At 43.8% G+C, this 20382-nt stretch overlaps 3 protein-coding genes across 4 annotated transcripts in view; 2 read left to right on the forward strand and 1 right to left on the reverse strand.

Moving 5' to 3' along the window:
• Positions 1-7132, forward strand: part of LOC129178089 (insulin-like growth factor 1 receptor) — a 78738-nt gene extending 71606 nt beyond the window's left edge. Inside the window, exons 19-21 of the mRNA XM_054769861.1 lie at positions 707-836; positions 1122-1256; positions 1559-7132. Coding sequence (XP_054625836.1) covers positions 707-836; positions 1122-1256; positions 1559-2072 — 779 coding nt within the window. The 3' untranslated portion in view covers positions 2073-7132. The remainder of the gene's footprint in view (positions 1-706; positions 837-1121; positions 1257-1558) is intronic.
• A 351-nt stretch (positions 7133-7483) lies between these two features.
• lrrc28 (leucine rich repeat containing 28) lies at positions 7484-18647 on the forward strand. 2 transcript variants are annotated; one of them, XR_008569796.1, is made up of 11 exons: positions 7484-7645; positions 7998-8252; positions 8350-8390; positions 8505-8542; positions 9137-9274; positions 10910-11116; positions 11239-11341; positions 11965-12170; positions 12236-12395; positions 12854-13075; positions 13142-18647. XR_008569796.1 is itself a non-coding variant. In XM_054770679.1 (10 exons), exons 2-10 carry the CDS (start codon positions 8085-8087, stop codon positions 12921-12923), a joined length of 1131 nt encoding a protein of 376 aa, XP_054626654.1. In that variant the 5' UTR covers positions 7484-7645; positions 7998-8084; the 3' UTR covers positions 12924-18645. The 2 variants fall into 2 exon arrangements, 1 of the variants encoding a protein (XP_054626654.1); XM_054770679.1 differs by having other exon boundaries at positions 12854-18645.
• Positions 16416-17442, reverse strand: LOC129178434 (C-type isolectin Sp-CL4-like). Its single transcript, XM_054770684.1, has 6 exons — positions 17411-17442; positions 17261-17349; positions 17047-17186; positions 16840-16971; positions 16651-16768; positions 16416-16576 (listed from the first exon to the last, which is right to left on the reverse strand). The coding sequence occupies exons 2-6, from the start codon at positions 17328-17330 to the stop codon at positions 16509-16511; spliced, it is 528 nt and encodes a 175-aa protein (XP_054626659.1). The 5' UTR covers positions 17331-17349; positions 17411-17442; the 3' UTR covers positions 16416-16508.
• Positions 18648-20382: the final 1735 nt, after the last annotated feature.

The following is a 20382-nucleotide window of genomic DNA, read 5'->3' on the forward strand; positions in this document are numbered from 1 at the left end:
GTGTGTGGGCTGCACGCACAAGGTGCCTCAAATTGTATCAACTTATAAACTTTGCACAGAACACGCCCACAAATGTTGCTCAGATTGACGTTGCAGACGTCCACCATCTCCTGTTAACTCCATGAGGCGTATTTGCAGAAATGGCTTGTTAAATTCAGCAATGTTGCTTGTCCTGCTTGCGCTGAAAGGTTTAAGTTTAGAAAAAACAAATTCGAGGCAAGCTGGGTCGCTCGCTAGCTTGCTTGCCGGCTGGAGTCCCTGAAGCATAAGAGCTGCAATGCGATGTAAACGATGAATAATAGGAGTGTAAATGTGACTATAGGGGTGTTATTTCATGTCTACAGGACTCTAATAATGTTAAAAACCATCATTAGAAAGTCATAAACAGGTTTTCTGTTCCAACTGCGAAAATATTCCATTTATTACATTTATTAACGTTGAATCCTATATTGCGGAAAATCATTTAACGCGGTCGGGTCTGGAACCAATTCACGGCAATCAGTGAGGGACTGTATGGTCCATGAACACAACATCTGAAGGTACATTTGGAGGTATCTGCAAGCTACCCATGTGACAACATCATTTGTGCAAGATCTGGCCGTTCATGTTCATGTGGACAGGTGGCAGTGTTTCCTACCCGATGAGAACTGCAATAGCTTGGTCCTGCTGTTGACGCTCGTTGGCGTTTGTGTGTTTTTTCCCGTAGACTTCGGCATGACCCGAGACATCTACGAGACGGATTACTACCGCAAAGGTGGCAAGGGTTTGCTTCCCGTCCGATGGATGTCACCCGAGTCTCTGAAGGACGGCGTGTTCACCACCAACTCCGACGTCTGGTGAGGTGTCACCCCCCCTCCCCCAAATTACACAGCGCCTACACTGCACTGGTTTTATGGCCATGTTAGCATAGCTTTGTGCGCTACCGTGCTAACATTAGTCACATTTAACAGCAACATCCTGCTGGGTTGGTTAATGAAGAACTCATTTTACTTACAGTGGCCACATCTGTAGATGACCGACTGATATTTTAAGATGTGTAGAGAAGGCAGCCTTTTTTTGCTATGCACGTTTCATACCGCCCATGCTGGCTCTCTAACCAAGCGTCTCGCTGTGTCTCGCAGGTCGTTTGGGGTGGTCTTGTGGGAGATCGCCACGCTGGCTGAACAGCCCTACCAGGGGCTGTCCAACGAGCAGGTGCTCCGCTTCGTCATGGAGGGGGGCTTGCTGGAGAAACCGCAAAACTGTCCTGACATGCTGTAAGTTGTCACGCCTCCCCCCCTTTTTTTATCACCAGGCTTATGAAGGAATTCTGTGGCTCCAGAGGTGGAAACATAGGCGGGAAAGCTGCCTGTGTGAAAGGGAAAAGCAGAAAGCCAGGACAATGTTGTGAAGTTTAAACGTCTCCTTCCCCTTTGTGTTAAAAGCAACTGTTGCTGTCTGACAAGCATCTAATTATCTGACTGCAAGATGCCGTGTTGCTGTGCATGTAGTGCTTTGATTGGTTCTGTGTAAAAGGCGCAGCCCAATAAATGTTGCTTCCAACTTGTGTGCGCCGCAGGTTTGAGCTGATGCGGATGTGCTGGCAGTACAACCCCAAGATGCGGCCGTCCTTCGTGGAGATCATCAGCAGCATCAAGGACGAGCTGGAGCCGTGCTTCTCCGAGGTCAGTTTCTTCTACAGCGCCGACAACAAGCCGGCTGACGCCCCGCCGCTGCACATGGACAACATGGACGACGTCCCCTTGGACACGCCCTCCTCCTCCGCGCAGCCGCAGCAGGCGCCCACCACCCTGCCGACGCCGCCCTCCCCGAGCTCGCAGCCTCCACCCGGGCCCTCGCTAGCCCCCAGCTCGCCCTCCACGTCGACGGCCGTCACGGACAAGGAGCCCTCTGGACATCAGGCGGCCAATGGCCTCTCGGGGGCGGTCCTAGCGTCGGCGAGTCCACCCAACGGGACGGGCTCCGTCGTCACCATGCAACAGTCTTTGGACGAACTGCCGCCGTACGCTCACATGAACGGGGGGCGCAAAAACGAGCGCGCCATGCCCCTCCCTCAGTCATCTGCCTGCTGATTGGACGTCACCAGACTGCAAAACCTCCTTCAGAGGGTTTTTCCGTTTGTTTTTTTTAAGCTGGGTGTGGCTTCCCAGCGAGGAGCAAAGACTCACGGGAAGGAAAAGCCAGTCAAGCGGTCCATGTTCTTTCTGCTGTAACCTCCACACCTTTTCATTTCTACCAGCCGGCTGTCGAGACGCAACACTGCCCCCTGCTGCCCCCGAGGGACGTAGCCTCTCACAATAAAGGCTTTGTTAGTTTTTTTTTTAATGTGTGAAAAACAAACAAGCGGGTCCTAGGCCTTTATACAAGACCATTTTGGGCGGGCATTATGGCGCAAACGGATGCATATCTACGGAAAAAGAAGCACTTGAAGAAGTCCGCAAAGCAGAGGGAAGTCTTTTCATTTTTCTACACCCAAAACGGCACTTTGGAATATTCTTCGCTCCGCTCTCCATTTTTATTCACCGCTACTTTCTACATGAAACAAAACAAAAACAAAAAATTCAAAAAAGAACTTAATCTGAGCCACAACTCGTCACAAAGTGCTGTTTTTTTGTTTTTTTTTAGTGGTCGAATCGCCAAATCCAGCAGGAAAAAAAGGACTGAAGAGGGCAGAGCGGCCGAGTGTCATTGTTGTAGTATTATTATTATTATTATTATTATTATTATTTTTAGATCAGTCATTAAACATTTACAGCATCTCCGCACGAGCAAGAGCATTTGCGCTAATTGTTTGTCACTTTTTCTACCTTTTTATACTGTCGGAGATCTTGTACAGAAGAAGAAAAAAGCTGCTACTCCTTATTATTATTTCTCTTGTGGTTGTAACATAGATGATCTATCTATACAAATATATATAAATCAATATATATGTGTATATACAGTATATATACATATATATTAATGAGGAGACCTTCAGGTTGAATCCACAAGCGTTTTCACTGCAGTTTTTTTTTTATTATTGTTATTTTTGATGATTATAATTGTTGCCTGAGCTGGATTCAAAGAGGTACGACTTGCCTGTTTTTGTTGTTGTTTCCAAACCCGATAACTCCCCCCTCCCCAACATCACCATCTGGAGGTCAAAAGCCAGACAGGGCCCCCCACCCCCAGCCCCAAATAAGTCTCAGGTCAAAAGCGAAAAGTCGCATTTATTTATTATTAAGTTTATTTTGTTTTGCGCAACCGTCGGGATTGTTAATTGCCGTCTAAATTGTTCACGTGTGACAAGATTGCAATTTGTTGATGATGATAATACGCAGCTTTAATCCCTCGAGTCCTTCAATCAGACAATATACGCCGTTTGTTCGCGAATATACGTCAAAAACTAGCGAGCGACTTCGCTAGCTGCCATGCTAGCAACGTCCCGCGCGTTCCCAATCTGTCTGAATCTTACGTGATAATTTATTACGAGTGACGTTAACGTAACTTTGTAAGACACTAAAAAAAACACACTACATTTTTCAGCTAGCTCCCAGGTGGCTAACACTAAATTAGCCGGTTAGCTAATTCTATCAAAGCGTCTATAAGTCGTACATGTCAAGAATAATAGCACTGCGAAAGTAAAGACTATTTTCTCTATATGAGAGTACGGTAAATGTATGTTAATCATCCCCGCTAACTGACTTGGTGGTGTTTTGCGATCGAACGCTAGCTACAGCTACGTAGCTGACTTAAAGATTCAAGAAGTAATTTATTTCTATTCCTAGCCACACCTGTCACACCTGGAGATGTAAGATGTTTACTGAAGAAATGGTTTCATCTTTTGCCTGGAAAAACGCCACATTTGGACTTAGCAGCCCAGTTGTTTCTTGGTTATTTATGTTGAGTATTTTTCGTGACGTGTAAATCACTGTACAAAACAGCCTGATGAGTTACATTTCTTTTGGTGCATTTCTGAGGGTTTTCTGCTACTTTGGCGAAAGGGAAGGTTTCTGTTTTTTGTTTTTGGTTGGTTTTTTTGTTTTGTTTTGTTTGACCATCCATCTACCTCACTGTTTTTTTTTCCTCTATTTTTGTTATGATGCGTACTGGATTGAAAAACAAGCATTTTGGTTGAATGTGGAGCCGCGGAGGGCCAACATCAAACCAAAACCATCCTGCTCTTGAGCACAGAAACATGGGGATCGTTTTTTCATGGTTATCAACCCTTTTTTTGTATCTTTTGTGTCAAAATGCTGATGAAGTGGGATTGTTATTCTGATTCTTTACTCTTGGGAGCGCTCTTGTTAGAAATGAGTCTGCTTGACAACATCGCCAACTGCGCACAATTTCTCGCCTTCCCTCGCTCGGTGAAGGTTGTGAAACGGACAAGTTGCCAAATTTCGAAGAACTGTTTGGGCCAAAAAAAAAAACAACTGGGAGAATGAATAGAATAAAGTCGAGGGGAAAAAAATGGTAATATGACAAGACTAAAGTCCAAACGTAAGCATGACGTTTTTGCTCCTAGTTTTCTACTTGTAAAAATACAACTTTAGTATTATTTGACATCCATCACTTTTTCTCATAATATTGCCACTTAGATCGAGTAAAATCTCTGCTTTTTATCCTCATGATTTTCAAGATTTTTGAAAAACACAACTTCATATCGTAATATAACGACTTTTTTTTCATGCAATATTTCATTTATTTTTGTAAAGGCATTCGTGGAAAAATTGAATGCTCTTACTGGTAACGTTGGCAGTTTATCTCGAAAAATTTCGACTTTATTCTCGTCACATTACGGCTTTTTTTGTAATACTGTAACAGTAAGACTTCATAGCATCGCTTTTATTGTAAGTTTTTCTCGTAACTTTCAGACTTTTTGTGATATTTTCATGACTTTTCTATGCAACGTTATTTTCCATTATTTTCATAACAACACTGCTTTCCGTAACATTACAACTTCCTTCATGTGATAGTTAAACTTTTTTTCGGAACTTTCGGACATTTTTCGTAATATTTGTACGACTTTTTCTTGCAACAGGAAGACATTGTTTTCAGAACAAAATGACTGATTTCCTGTAACATTACAACTTCTTTCTCCTGACAGTTCAGATTTTTTTTGTAACTTTCGGACTTTTTCCGTAGTATTTGTACGACTTTTTCATGCAACGTTGAGGCATTATTTTCATAACAACACGTCTGTTTTCCGTAACATTACAACTTCCTTCTTGTGATAGTTCAACTTCTTTACCGAACTTTCGGACGTTTTTCGTAATATTTATGCGACTTTTTTTTGCTACTTTAAGACATTATCTTCATAACACACTGTTTTCCACAACATTACAACTTCCTTCTTGTGATAGTTCAACTTTTTTTCGTAATATTTTTACGACTTTTTCTTAATTGCAACATTAAGACATTATCTTCACAACAACGCGACTGTTTTCTCGTAACATTACAACTTCCTTCTCGTAATAGTTGAGTATTTCTTGTAACTTTCAGACTTTTTTTGTAGTGTTTGTACGACGTTTTCTTGCAACGTGAAGACATTATCTTCATAACACAACTGTTTTCCCGTAACATTACAATTTCTTACTCATAATAGTTCAACTTTTCCTCTTGTAACTTGTAACACAACTTTTTCTTGCAACGTTAAGCCATTCTCTTCGTAACTACACGACTGTATTCCCGTGGTGTTGCTCTCGTAGTAGCTCAACTTTTTCCTTCACAATTCTTTTTTCTTGAGATTTTAGGAGTTTTCCTTGTAACGTGACATATTTTCCCCGCATAGTATTTGTTTTTTTTCTTGTAACTTAAAAAAATGCCTTTTCTGTAACACTGCAACATCTTTCTCTTAAAATATCAACTTGCTGTTATGATTTCCTGCAATATTTTGACTGATTATTTTTGTGATGTTATGACTTTTTTCTCATAATATTACTTTTTTTAATTTTTTTACATATTTTCTGTTATTCCCATAAAAATATGACAATATTCACAAAAAATTAAGCCTTTTTCTACTCAGTATTTTGACATTCTTCATGTAAAAATGCAACATTATTCCTGTATTATCTTGACATTTTCATGCAATATTACGACTTTATTCCTGTCGCAAATTGATTACCATTTTTTTCTTATGATATTACAACTTTTCCCATAATTTTCAGTGTGGTCCTAATCCTCTTTTGCACATAATGACATATCAACATAAGGGGGGAAAAAAGGGTTTTTTTAATACTGCAATCCATCTCAGATATTATTTTGTATTTTTTGCTGCCCATGTTTCTGTTGCTTGTCCCAAAGGAAAGGAGCATTACCGTGAGCATCTGGAGACACCTTCATAAACGACCCCCTTGACTCGTGTGTATTTTGGTCACCATGCCTTTTTGTCTGCTCTGAGGTGTTACGTTAGTGTTCTGCCAGGTAGAAGGAGGTTTGTGTACCAGTGGACGACATCTGCTTCCACTCGAAGGCATAGCCGGCTAATGATGTGCTCCGGTTGCCATGGTAACGCCTCCGGGAGCTGAGGGAATCCGGCATGTTTTTTTTTTTGTTTTTTTTTGTTTTTTTTTGTCTTTTTCCACTTACTTCCTACTCGCAGGTTTGGAAAGCGAATACTCCTTTTCTGCCTTTATTGGACTTGTTGCCATGGTGATAACCAGCAAACGCCCCCGTTTCAGGCGCAAAGATGTCCAGCTTGTTCTTTGGTTCCTATTCCGTGCAGTATAGATAAGGGATCGGGATGGGTTTGTTTTGAGTGTTTATGATCTGATTTATGCCTCATGTATTATTTTTATTGATTTTTTTTGTTACCACTGGAAGGCCTCTTAAGAGTGGACAAAATGAAACAAAAACTTTCCCTTTTTTTAATCATTTTGCTGCATCAATGGCCAATTTATCAGCAGATTTTTCATGTATGTACATTTTCATAAACTTCCAGGTTTTTTTTCTTTTGTGTGTTTCTATTGAAATGATCCATTAGAATGAGGTTTCATTTTGGTTTCCTTTTTGTACATGCTGGGTATTTTTTCAATACATTCTCAATACTGGAGGGAAAATGTTTAGCTGAAGGAAAAGGAGAATGTTTGTTTCTCTGATTCTTTTTTTTTTCTACGTGAGATTTAAGATAAATAAAAATGTATGCAAATCATCACCGCTTGTTGACTCGTGTTATTCTGCTGCAGACACGCTGTTGCACACATTTAACAATTAATTGTGCAGTACAGATAATTAAGTGACAGCAGTATCGATATAAATGGTAAATAATCTACACTAGTGCAAAATTAATTTAATAGTTTAAAAAAACACAAATGAGGCAGTCTAAAAGAAGTGTGGATTTATTGCGGCGTACGCACGTCATTTAATTTAAAAACGACAAAATTAGCACATTTTGTGTGGCGCCACGTTTTGATCGACTCATAGGTTTCAGCTAACAAAATCCTCCAGGACACCATGGAAAATTTTGGAGTTGAACATCCGCCCAAATCAGTCTTTTGGCGGAAGTGACGACACGCGTCGTGTTTACGACAGTTGCCATTGACCGAGCGGTGGTGTTAGCTCTTTAGCACAGCTTGATGTTCATGCACGTTTGTCAATATTTTCATCGTCGTCATGTTGGTGTGTCTAATTAAAGTATGCCAGTCCTTCACGCTTAACGTTTAAGGTAATCTGCTTTTTAAAATGTCCTGTTCTTGTTTAGTTTTTTGTCATGCTGCCGCTTAGCTAACAAACTAACGGTGCTGGGAAGCTAATGCTAGTCTGACCATGCTAACGCTATAAGCCTGTTGACAGTTTCTGTCTTCAGTTTGTGTAACTTTCATCTTAATATGTTTGTGTCAAAGTATCCCCGAATTGTGCTTCTTGTTGCCAAATGTATCATAATTGTCATTAGTGGCCATGTGCATATAGCCCCTGGAATATTTATGAACGTGTGATTCGACTATGGAATCTGGTGTCTTTGCCTTGTAAGCTCAACGAAAGCTCTCAGTTTCTCTCTCAATGTTATTTTCTTCCAGAAAGACAATGATGGCGTAAAGGCAGCAAAGGAAGGAGAGGATCTGTCAAGTCTCCACAGTAAAGGAGAGGAAGAGGTGTCCTCTAAGATGGCCACAGAACTCCATGAGACCATAGTCATGGCCAAGCAGGAGCGCCACAAAAATCTCTTTCTCAACTACAGGAATCTGAACAATTTTCCTGTCGAGCTGCTCAAAGATGAAGGCCTGCAGTTTCTGGAGAGGCTGTACATGAAGAGGAACTCGCTCACTACTTTGGTAAGCATCGGACACATCGCCAATCATCTAATAGTCGTTAAAGATGCACTTTGATTCTTGTGAGGTTTGATTCATGTTTTTGTTTTTGTCTTACCAGCCTGACAATCTTGCACAGAAGCTACCAAATCTAATAGAACTGTGAGTATTCTGGAATGGGATTCTGTAGTGAAAACGGCATTGCATTAGAAAAATAGATATTACAAAATCATGCATTACTTTTTAGGTTTTAACCTTTTTATGTATTTTTGGAAGGTATTTGCACTCCAACAACATCGTGATTATTCCAGAAGGTGAGTCCTCCGTCGTGTGTTCGTGTGTCCAGATGGACGTTGCGTGGTAAATAGAATTTGAAAATCATTCACGTGCACCAATACATACGGTACCAGTCAAAAGTTTGGAGACACTTTCTCATTCAATAGCATTAGGATGCATCTCCAAACTTTTGACTTTTACCACTTTCTCACTGAATTGTGTTATAAAATGTCTCCAAACTGTTGAACGTATATTTCCTAAAATGACAGACTAGTGTTTTTGTAAAATGAATCAATAAATCATGGGTACATTTTACGTACAGCAAGCAGTTTTGTAAACAACTGGGCGATGCCAGCTGTGGGCGTCTACTGCCAGGCATTTATGTTATATTCACGATATATACGCACAAATATAAGATGAACCCTCTTTTCAAGACCAAATCTAAGAAAAAAAAAAAAGAATATTGACTGAGTGAAGGGAAGAAAAGCTCAGATTTGCTTAGGGAACGTCCTTGGGTGCTTGGTTTGCACATATACAGTAAATCATATACGTCGTATATTGGGGTTAATATAGTGGATGATTATTTGTATTGGAGGTCGTGTGTGTGTGTGTATTTTCGGTTTGTTCCTCAGCCATTGGAAACTTGGCCCGGCTGCAGTCACTGGACCTGAGCAACAATGCCCTCCAGCTCCTGTGCCCGGAGGTGGGCCGACTGAGCTCGCTACGCCACCTGAGGCTGTCGAACAACCAGCTGAAGTGCCTCCCTCCAGGTAAAATACTTCTTGTCGTCACTGCATACAAGCTTGAAAGTCATGTTGTCGTGTCTGGTCCACAATTTTGACTGCCTTGCTGAAATGGCTGCAGTCACTCCAGACGTATTTTCATCTCCCTCACAAGTAGTCCGAGGGTTCCAGCCTTCAGTGTTTCATCTCCACCAAACAAGCACGCTTTACATGGCAACAGTATAAGTGGTTATTTGCACGCGCAATAGCCTCACATGCCAATAGAGGGCAGCATTGTTTCTTTAGAAGAAGTGAAAAGAGAAGACTGCCACTTTTGCAGCCAACCACGCTGACAGTATGACATCTGTTTACTACAAGCAAAGGAACTTTTACATGAACCTGTTTGAAAATGTGGATGTTGTTCAATATCTTTCAATTCCAAACAAGTGCATTTTTAACAGGTGAACTCACCAGCCACTTCACAATTTTAATTGATTCACAGAGGTATGAATTTATTTAACTATGTTTGCTTGTTTGCAGTGGCATTGCATCATGTTTTGAACTAGGGTTGGGCGATACGGACCTTAGCATGTAGCACGGGTGTATCACGGTGTGACGATATAATACAATTGAGTGGCATCTTGTATGAAAAGCTACAAACTGTAACCCATATCATGAAATACACTTGTCTCCAATTGTAAAGCACATTTATTGATTTATTGGTAACAAACTGTGCAATGCAGCAAGTGCATTTAGTGTCTACCCAAGTAGATCAGTGCAGAGTATTCAGAATTCAAGTATACGGTTTAGTAGCAACTGCAGATTGCTTAACAGTTATCCAGCTTTGAGATAGTACTCTGTAGAACAAATTTGCAGCCTTCCTACCTTTGCAAACTTTGCATATTATCCCCATATTATCCCCATGCACTGAGCCCCATCTTTGCTCCTCCTTCGCCTTCAGCCTTGCTTTCAGCCATGCTCCAATACAGGAACTAGACGTCATCGACTATCATTTATACCGAAATAAGTCTTTTTCTCATCATTGGAATCATTTACACCGGTATATAACAAGTATCGCCCAACCCTATTTTGAAATTGTTCCGAGCAGCACTTCTCAACTGGTTTGGCTGCGGGACCCGCCATCACCACCACCCAATGACAAGCGGCGACACAAATTGTGGAATTTTTTTTCAACTCAAACCTGTCAAATATCTTATACTTAAATGGAATGCTTGCAACGCGACGTGAGCCGCAGCGGTGAAGCCTCCAGCAGATGTCTGCAGCTGTGTGTCGGACGGACGGCACGTTAAATCCCCCGCACAATTTCCTTCCCTTCGTGCTCAAGATGGATAAAGTTGCCCATAAATATGGCATGGACTTGTGGTGGCGTAGTAAGCGAATAGCACAGACAAGAACGCGAGGGCATTTTACTTGGAGTAGAACCGCTGCTCCCCGCATTCAAGGAGCCAGGCGAGGTGGCTTGGGCATCTGGTCAGGATGCCCCCCGGAGGCCTCCCTGGGGAGGTGGTCAGGGCACGTCCGACCTGTGGTAGGCCTCAGGGAAGACCCAGGTCATGTTGGAGAGACTATGACTCTCAACTGGCCGACCCACCAGTTGAAGTTCACGGGTTTGGAGAGCTGCTGCTTTAATTCCTCTCTGGTTTTCTGTCTTCCACCCCGCAGAGATCGGCGACCTGCATGAACTGGAGACTTTGGACGTGTCCATGAACCAGCTCATGTCCCTCCCTGATCGACTACACCGCTGCCTCTCTCTGCAGAACCTGAGCGCCGACCACAACCTGCTGAGCCACGTCCCCCGCCACCTCTGCTGGCTGCACCGCCTCAACCAGCTCTCCATGGCGGCTAACCGCCTTACCTTCCTGCCGCTCGGTCGGTGTCTGTTCCCTCCCAAGTCTGTGACATCTTAGCTTGTATAGAGAAGCACTCATGAAATGAAGATTGTTATTAAATATGCAAAGTGAGTCACTGTTGTTTTTTTTTTTTTTTAATAGATCTGGGCCGATCAAGGGAACTCCAGTTTGTATTTGTGGACAACAATTTGGAGCTGAAAGGCCTCCCGTCCTACTTGTACAACAAGGTCATCGGCTGCAGCGGGTAACACCCCTTCCTCATTGCTCTGTCTATCGAATAAGTGTGCAAAATGCCAAAGAAAAAGCAAAACCCTCTCCTCTATGGGGTTGTATGTTGATGTCATGCATGACGGCCGTTTGAACTTTAAAGTTTTTGGTTTTATTTGGCTGGAAGCAGATTTGACATTTTGGAATGTCTCCCAATTGAACGACTAGAGGGTGTGGTTTAACGTTAAAGGGTTCACTATACACAATCATGTTTTTAAAGTGGCAACCTGGCTTCAAAAAAAGCCACTTGAGGGCATTTAGTCTGCTCATTTGGTAAATCTGCTTCGAAATAATGGATGACAACAAAAACATGAATACAAATACTTAATAATAAACTATAAACTATTAATATTAATAACAATTACATTATTAACTATATATTTCATTTATAAATGAAAATAAGGCACATTTTCTTTAACATACTACACTAAAAATGTTGGGGGGGTTTTGGTCTTCCATCTGTACACTAGTCCTGTGATGCCCTCTAGTGGCCACTTGGCCTCATAGTATCTAAATTTGCTGCAGCAATTCAATCCGCCTGTATGCTATGCGTATGTATGACGTATCTGGTAATTGTGAATGTGTGTTGCATGGTCACAGGTGCGGCGTGTCGCCACAGGTGCTAGCTGGCGAACTGGGCGACTTCCTGGGCGAGGCTCTGAGCGAGGCGCTGGTCGGGCTGCCTGCTGAAGTCAAGGTGGTCGCCTCGGAGACAGACAACGTAGTTCCTCTGGAGGAGCTCGCCATGAGAACGCTACACCTCCTCTACCACCAGCAGCATCACCACCACCACCGACACCACACAGGTGATGTCCAGCTTACCCCTGCATCACATGATCAAAAAGCAAAAAGGTGACTTATTCTCCCCCAGATGTCAACCTCCTGCCTCCCATCGCTCTCCCGAAGAGTCTTCTGGACCTGCTGCAGTTCCCTCTGGGTCACTGTCACCGCTGCAGCCAAGCCATGTTCACCATCATCTACCCCAAACTCTTCCCACTGCGGCACACCGCCCTGGCAGGCGTGCACCGCAGGTTTGACCCACTTCCTTTTTATTCCAGCATGACAGCTCACTCATTCACTTGTTAATCAACTCTGTCATTGGGGTGGGAGGGTTTTGTTTTCATTTCATTTTTTATTTTATTTACACAGATTTAAAAAAACATTGAAAATGGCGAAAAACGCATAGTCGTCCCTCGCTTCACCACGGTTTTTCAGAAATGAATTAATGATGGCTGTTTTGACGTTGACTACATGATGTTATTATTAATTTAAAAAAAATGCATATTTAAGCAAATTGTATTTATTTATTGTATTTTTTTCCCAAATTAATCATTTTGTCATAATGACTCATAAGGCCTTCGGCAGCCGCTCACTCATTTCATCTCACAGGTTACTGCCTTGGCGGACATCTGCGTGCTTGTTGTCAATTACTGTATTTTCCAGATGTGTTACTGTGTACCTACGTGTGCGCGTGTGTGTGTGTGTTTAGGGCTACCGTCAGTTTCGTAGCGTACTGCTGCTCCAACCGCTGCCTTCGGACGTTTAACTTGCAAGGATGAACGCACTGCTTTGTTCCGGCTCCTCCCACTTTCAAGCCTCCGGATGTCGCGTTGTCGAGCGGCACCTGTCCGAGTCCGACGCTTGGCGGCGCTTACAGCGAGCACGGGACGGCAACAGCCTAGACGGCTGTGGACCATGACGGTGTTCCCGCGTGCGTATGAACTCGTCATGTGAACTTTGCTGTGCCCTTTGAAATGATAAACTGTCTGTGTTGCAGCTCTAATGGAAGTAGACATGAAGTAGACCCCCCCCCCCAAAGAAGAAGAAAAGGACGTGACTTTGAGAGAATGTAGTTGATGTCTTGGTAGCCGCCACGCACACACTAGACGTTGAATCTTCAGAGGGAATTCAGTTTTACCAACTTATATTTTCTGTACAGTCTAGCACGCAGGGACATACAGCAGACATGCAGTGAACCCCACAAGGACTCTGCTTTCCCCTTTTTTAAATGTAGCGTTAGTGTATCGTTTTGTTTTAATGATGCACAAAGCCACGTGTGATCGTGTTACCTTTTTGTGTGCGCTTGTGTTCCTTTGACAGTAAACATTGACTGACCTTTGGGGGACCCCCCCACCCCCTCACGTTTATGTGTTCTGCATTTGCAACTTGTTACTGTTTCCATGGAAATCACACATCAGCAACGCATCACTCATGATTTTGTGCTTGCCAGGTCGCAAGACTTTAGTGGGACTTGCCCCCCCCCCCAAAAGGCTTCGCTACACATCTAAAAATACCAACTCTCCGTAAGTCAGCTACAGGTGCACGTGTGGGAGCTGGGAGTTTGATCATTTTGTTTTTCTAGCATGATGCTGCTGTTAACATGTGAGTGTAATGTTAGCACTTTAGCATCACGTAGCTAGCTATGCTAGTGTTGCTACTGTTTGCGTCCTCTTGTCCCACTTCTTAATGTTCCGCTGTTGTGTGTGATCTTTGGCATGAAAGCAACAGAGTCAAACCAGCGTGTTCCCGGTAGGACTTCGGTGTCCACACTTTTTCCAGCAAGGGCCTTCGTACAGAACAGTTGGATGCGACGGGGCCGTATTCATACATTTTGTGCATTAAAGATGCTAAAAACAGTCCAATGTCGTCCATACATGCCAAGTAAGATGGCATCACTGCTCAGTTTTCTTATTCCCTGGCAGACCAGGTGTGTTATAATGTGTTTTTGAGCGAAGGCGAAGAGGTAGCATCAAATCTATTTGTGGCAGGCCGTCACAAATAAATGGATCTGCGGGAAACACTGAGATTTTTTTTTGTTTACAGCAGAAAATAAAAAATACACTCCTGATCAAAATCTTAAGACCGGTTGAAAAATTGCTGGAATTTGCATTTTGCACATTTGGATCTTAATGAGGTTTTAAGTAGAGCTACAACATGCAAATGCAAGAAGGGGGACTGAGACAAAAAGCACTTTGAAAAATTAATTTATTGAAAACAACAAGCTAAAATAGGTTATCAGTTGATCAAAAGTTTAAGACCACAGGTGATAAAAGCCAAAATCTGCTCAAAATGTTGATTTAGTGTCAGGCATTCACACTGTCATGTCCTGATGGTAAAGCTAAGAAGCTTTCTCTTTTTCAACGTGGTGGGATTGTGGAGCTGCATAAGCAAGGCCTCTCGCAGCGAGCCATGGCTGCTGAGGTTGGGGACAGGAAATCAGCCATTCTACATTTTTTGAAAGATCCTGAGCATTATGGAACAAAAAAGTCACACCTGTGCTGAGCCGGAGGATCCGATTGGCTGTCACCAAGACACAGGGCGGTCTTCCACCCACATTAAGGCCTTACTGGTGCAGACTGCAGGGCAATAACCATCAGACGCCATCTGCAGGAAAAGGCTTTAAAAAACAAAAAAGAAATTCAAAGACCTGGTCTCCTTCAACGCCACAAAAGTGCCCGTTTAGATTTTGCCAGGGAGCATCAAACATGGGACATTGAAAGGTGGAAAAAGTTTTATTCTCTGATGAGAAAAAATGTAACCTTGACGGTCCAGATGGCTTCCAACGTTACTGGCATGACAAGGAGATCCCACCTGAGATGTTTTCTACCCGGCACAGTGGAGGGGGGGTCCATCATGATCTGGGGTGCTTTTTCATTCAGTGGAGCACCAGAGCTTCAGGTGGTGCGGGGTCGTCAAACGGCGGCCGCTTACGTGCAGATGTTGCAGCGGGCATCCCTCATGACCGAGGGCCCTCGTCTGTGTGGTAACAGCTGGGTTCTTCAACAGGACAACGCTGCAGGTCACAATGCTGGCTTGACCAAGGACTTCTTCAGGGAGAATAACATCACCCTTTAGGACCATCCTGCATGTTCCCCTCATTTAAATCCCATAGAGAACATTTGGGGGTGGATGGCAAGGGAAGTTTCTAAAAATGTCCCATCATGTCTGTACTTTCCATAGCTACAGGTTGCCGCCTTTACCGGAGATGTGTTGTTTTCAATCTGCCACCACCGTCTTCAGCCTCACCTCAAGCTCTCGAGACGCTTACAGGACAGCATTTGCATTTTGCTCACATTAACATGGCGGAACTTTTTTTTTCATTGATAAATTTGATCAGGCAAATTACTGTCTGATTTGTCTACCTGCAGCCATCAGGTGTGTCCTATTGCATTGCTTATTCAATCAGTAAACAGCACTGAATGTCTACACTCAGTATCAAATTGGTTAGGATAGGTTTTGCCTGTGCAGACTGCATTTAGAAGTGAAAACAACATGAAAACCAGAGAGATAGCTATGAGTCTAAACAAGCAATTGTGACTCTGAGAGAAAGATTCAGCATGACAGAGTCTGTCAACCACTGACGAATTTTGATGATTAACGCCACGGTGCTTTTACACAGTCGGACGCTGAGCGTCTCCTGACGTCATTGGGGAAGCGTAGAGTGGATTGTTCCACTGTGCGAAACTGGACGGTCATTGGATAAATGCTGGGCTATGTCCTGCCCATCGGACACTCAGCGTCTCTGGGGGGTTTATGGGGCAGTGGGCTGGCCCGGACGCTCAGCTTCTGCATGACGATTGGATGATGTGTCGGAGGAGGAATCACTTTTTGATTGACAGGGAAATGATCTTGAATCAGCGATCTTGAAGTATAAACCTTCACCGGAGCATTTTCCAAGTTTTTCCTTCCGTTTTTCACCCCTCCTTGAATGACCAGCACCTGCCACTGTGCTCTACTGAGCTTCTGCACCCGTAAACGTTTTTCTCATTTTCCAGCGTGTCTGTGAGCATCGTGCATGGAATGGTCGCGTAATCAGATGGCGCTGTGGGCGGGACGATGCTGGAGACCGAGAACAGCAGACAGAGATGCTCGGCTGCATCAGAGCCACAATAACCCCGTTTTAAATTGATCTCTTATTGGCTGTCGGATAAAATACATTTAAAAAAAAAAACAGATGACGGTATGTGTCAGAATCTTATAATCGGCGGATCACCAGTTGAGATGGATGCACGATAAACAAATAAAACCAGAAGCAGGAACAAATTGATGCTTGAAGTTTATTGCAATGACTGTAAAAGCCTGTTTGTGCTCACGAGGAGACAAACTGAGCGGCCGCTCTTGTTGACTCTTGGAGATGCAAACAATCACACTCGAACTTGACACGCCACACCAGCTGTTTCAGTACAGCGGACGTCATCCCACAGGCCCCAGGCTGGACAAGGACAGGAGACAACATTCAGTGTCAGGCTGAGACAGACGTCCAGCGAGATGTTTAGTTGAACTTACTGTCACTGTTTATCCACACGCAGCCCTCTTGGCCGTTAGCGTTGTTGGGCTGACCTTCGGCCCATGCAGCATAGGTCACTTCTTTACCTTCATCCATCCGGTAGTATTTTTTACCATCCTGAAACAAAGACATCCATTGTGATCTCTTCATCCGCTTACCACCATCATCGTCATTGGCTGCTTACTTACTCTTCTAACACCCAACCAGTAGTGGATTCGCTGCGGGGACGCCTGTTTCATCATACACAGCAGCTTCTTTTGCTCCTCGGCATTTTTCAGTACTACCAAATAACTGCGAAAGCGCCAACTCTCACACTCCATCTGATACGTGGACAATGAAGAAGTTTACAACTAGAAGGCGTTAATGGCTGCTGATTGTGTTTGCTGATGTTTCACCAGTGCGCCTTGAAAATCCTTTTCCGTGGTTGATATCTTGACACAGGTGTAGTCATTCAGTTGGTAAGCGCCAGGTATACTTAAACGACATGGTTCCGGCACGTTGTTGGCACACATGGTTGTCAACTCTTCATCGGTGTCTGTGACACACAAACACTGTCAGTCTTTGTCTGCCGCTCGTCAGAATCAGTATCGCTGACGTTTTGCTTCTTACAAGATTGAGCAATGGCAGACGCGACCATCAGCGCCCCCATCAGGAGGACAGTCGTCACAGCAGAAGGCATGGCTCAGGATGAGTCTGACCTGGGAACAGCACATCACTCATTTTTCTGATCAACCTCTGCCATGTTTCTCTTCTACTCACCGGAGATGTGTCCTTTTCAATCTGGCTCCACCGTCTTCAGCCTCACCTCAAGATCTGGGCTCTTAAATACCTTCAATGACGCCTGCAGGCCAGCATTTGCAGACTGGTCACATTAACGTGGCGGCACCTTTTTTTCTGTGGTAAATTTGATCAGGCAAATACCTGTCTGATTTGTCTGCTTGGAAAATAACATATCCTACCTGCGGCCATCTGGTGTGTCCTATCGCATTGCTTATTCACTCAGTAAATAGCACTGAATGTCTACACTCAGTATCAAATTGGTTAGGATAGTTTTTGCGGATTGCATTTCGAGGTGAAAACAACATGAAAACCTTGTGAATCTGACAGAAGAAGATTCAGCACGAGGAAGTCCGTCAATCACTGACCAGCCATTGGCTGTCTCAGTTGGAATACTTTTGTCAGTACGCTTTGATAAGTATACTGTGTTCACTGCGCACTTAGTTGCTGAGGGTGTGAATTTTGACAGTGTAGTGCTGTCCCACATCCATTACTGTTAGTGCACACTTACCAGAAATGCCAATTGCAATATTTACCTTCTTCTTTATTGTATTGTATTGGATTTTGTATTTGTATTTGTACTTTATTTATCCCACAGCGGGGAAATTCACTTGTTACAGCAGCAAGCAAGATACGCAAGTAAAGAATACATATTGACTACAACATGGTTCAGGTGGTGCAGGTGTTGTAGAGCCTGACAGCGGTCGGTATGAAGGACCTGCGGAACCTCTCCTTCTTACACCGTGGGTGTAACAGTCTGCTGCTGAAGGAGCTGCTAAGGGAACCCACAGTGTCATGTAGGGGGTGAGAGGTGTTGTCCATGATGGATGTCAGCTTAGCCAACATCCTTCTCTCCCCCACTTCCTCCACGGAGTCCAGAGGACCGTCCAGGACAGAGCTCGCTCTCCTGATCAGTCTATTGATCCTGCTCCTGTCCCTGTCCGTGCTGCCCCCTCTCCAGCAGCAGACAGCATAGAAGATGGCTGAGGCCACCACAGAGTCATAAAAGGTCCGTAAAAGAGTCCTGCACACACCAAAGGACCTCAGTCTCCTCAGCAGGTGGAGGCGACTCTGGTTCTTCTTGTCGAGGGCCTTATCCTCTCCTTTTTAATTGTGAATTGCAACCACTTGAGTTCGGCTCTCCTCTTCTGTGACGTCTGAGGTCTCAGTCTCGCAGGACCATATTTTGTGGCCCCCTTTCCAGTGTAGACATTTACACTCCTGATCAAAATCTTAAAACCAGTTGAAAAATTGCGAGAATTTGCATTTTGCACATTTGAACCTTAATGAGGTTTTAAGTAGAGCTACAACATGCAAAAGCAAGAAGGGGGGGGTGAGACAAAAAGCACTTAGAAAAAGTAATTTACCGAAAACAACAATTAAACTGAAATAGGCTGTTTATCAGCTGATCAAAAGTTGAAGACCATCGCTCAAAAAATAACAAAAAATGTTCTCAGTAGGACTCAATAATGAGGAGCTCCAGCGTTCTTGTTCATCACTTCCAAAATGGCTTTGGGCATGCTTGATGCCAGTGTTTCCAGGAGGCTCGTGGGAACATTGCTCCAAGTGGTGAAGATGGCTTCACCAAGGGCATCAACTGTCTGGAACTGTTGGACATTTTTACAAACTTCCCTTGCCATCCACCCCCAAATGTTCTCTATGGGATTTAAATGAGGGGAACATGCAGGATGGTCCTAAAGGGTGATGTTATTCTCCCTGAAGAAGTCCTTGGTCAAGCCAGCATTGTGACCTGCAGCGTTGTCCTGTTGAAGAACCCAGCTGTTACCACACAGACGAGGGCCCTCGGTCATGAGGGATGCCCGCTGCAACATCTGCACGTAAGCGGCCGCCGTTTGACGACCCCGCACCACCTGAAGCTCAAGATTCAAGATTCAAGAGAGTTTTATTGTCATGTGCATGGTAAAACAGCAGTTATAGCATGCAATGAAATTCTTATTCTGTTCATTCTCCCAAGAAAAGAAAGAAAACACAAGAAAGAATAAGAACATAAGAAACATAAACACATAAACATAAATACCAATAAATTAAGCAACAACAACAGAAGAGACATTAATACAAGTAAATAATACAAATAAATAAATAAGTAAATAAATAAAGTGCTATGAGTGTGTGCGTGTGTTGCGTGCGGCGTGTGTGAGTGCTTCGTTGAGAAGCCTGATGGCCTGTGGGTAAAAGCTGTTTGCCAGCCTTGTGGTCCTGGACTTCAAACCCCTGTAGCGTCTGCCTGACGGTAGGAGTGTGAATAATGAGTGTTGTGGATGTGTGCTGTCCTTGATGAGGTTGTGTTCTGCGTAGGACTCTAGTTTTATAAATGTCTTGCAGTGAGGGGAGGGCTGCCCCAACAATGTTCTGTGAGGTCTTGATCACCCGCTGGAGTGCCTTCCTATCACGTGTTGTACAGTTACCGTACCAAACAGTGATGGAGGCGGTAAGGACACTTTCCATAGTGCATCTGTAGAAGCAACTCAGGATTGTGGTGGACATGCCAAATTTCCTCAGTCTTCTCAGGAAGTACAGTCTCCTTTGGGACTTCTTCAGAATTTGTTGGGTGTTGTGAGACCAGGTGAGGTCCTCGCTGATGTGTGTGCCAAGGAACTTGAAGGTTTTCACCCTCTCCACCTCAGTCTCATCAATAAACAGGGGTCTATGCGGCTCCTTTTCCCTTGTTCTTGGGTCGATGATCATCTCTTTAGTCTTATCTGTATTGAGAAGGAGATTGTTATCACGACACCAAGCTATGAGGTCCGCCACCTCTCTTCTGTAGGATGTTTCAACACCACCAGTGATCAGTCCGATGACTGTAGTGTCATCCGCAAATTTAATGATGCTGGTGTTGTTCTGGGAGGCCACGCAATCGTAGGTGAAGAGCGTGTAGAGGAGTGGACTCAGCACACACCCCTGTGGGGTCCCAGTGCTCACAGTTCTTGAGCTGG

The sequence above is a fragment of the Dunckerocampus dactyliophorus genome, chromosome 3 (genome assembly GCF_027744805.1).
Source record: "Dunckerocampus dactyliophorus isolate RoL2022-P2 chromosome 3, RoL_Ddac_1.1, whole genome shotgun sequence".
NCBI lineage: Eukaryota > Metazoa > Chordata > Actinopteri > Syngnathiformes > Syngnathidae > Dunckerocampus > Dunckerocampus dactyliophorus.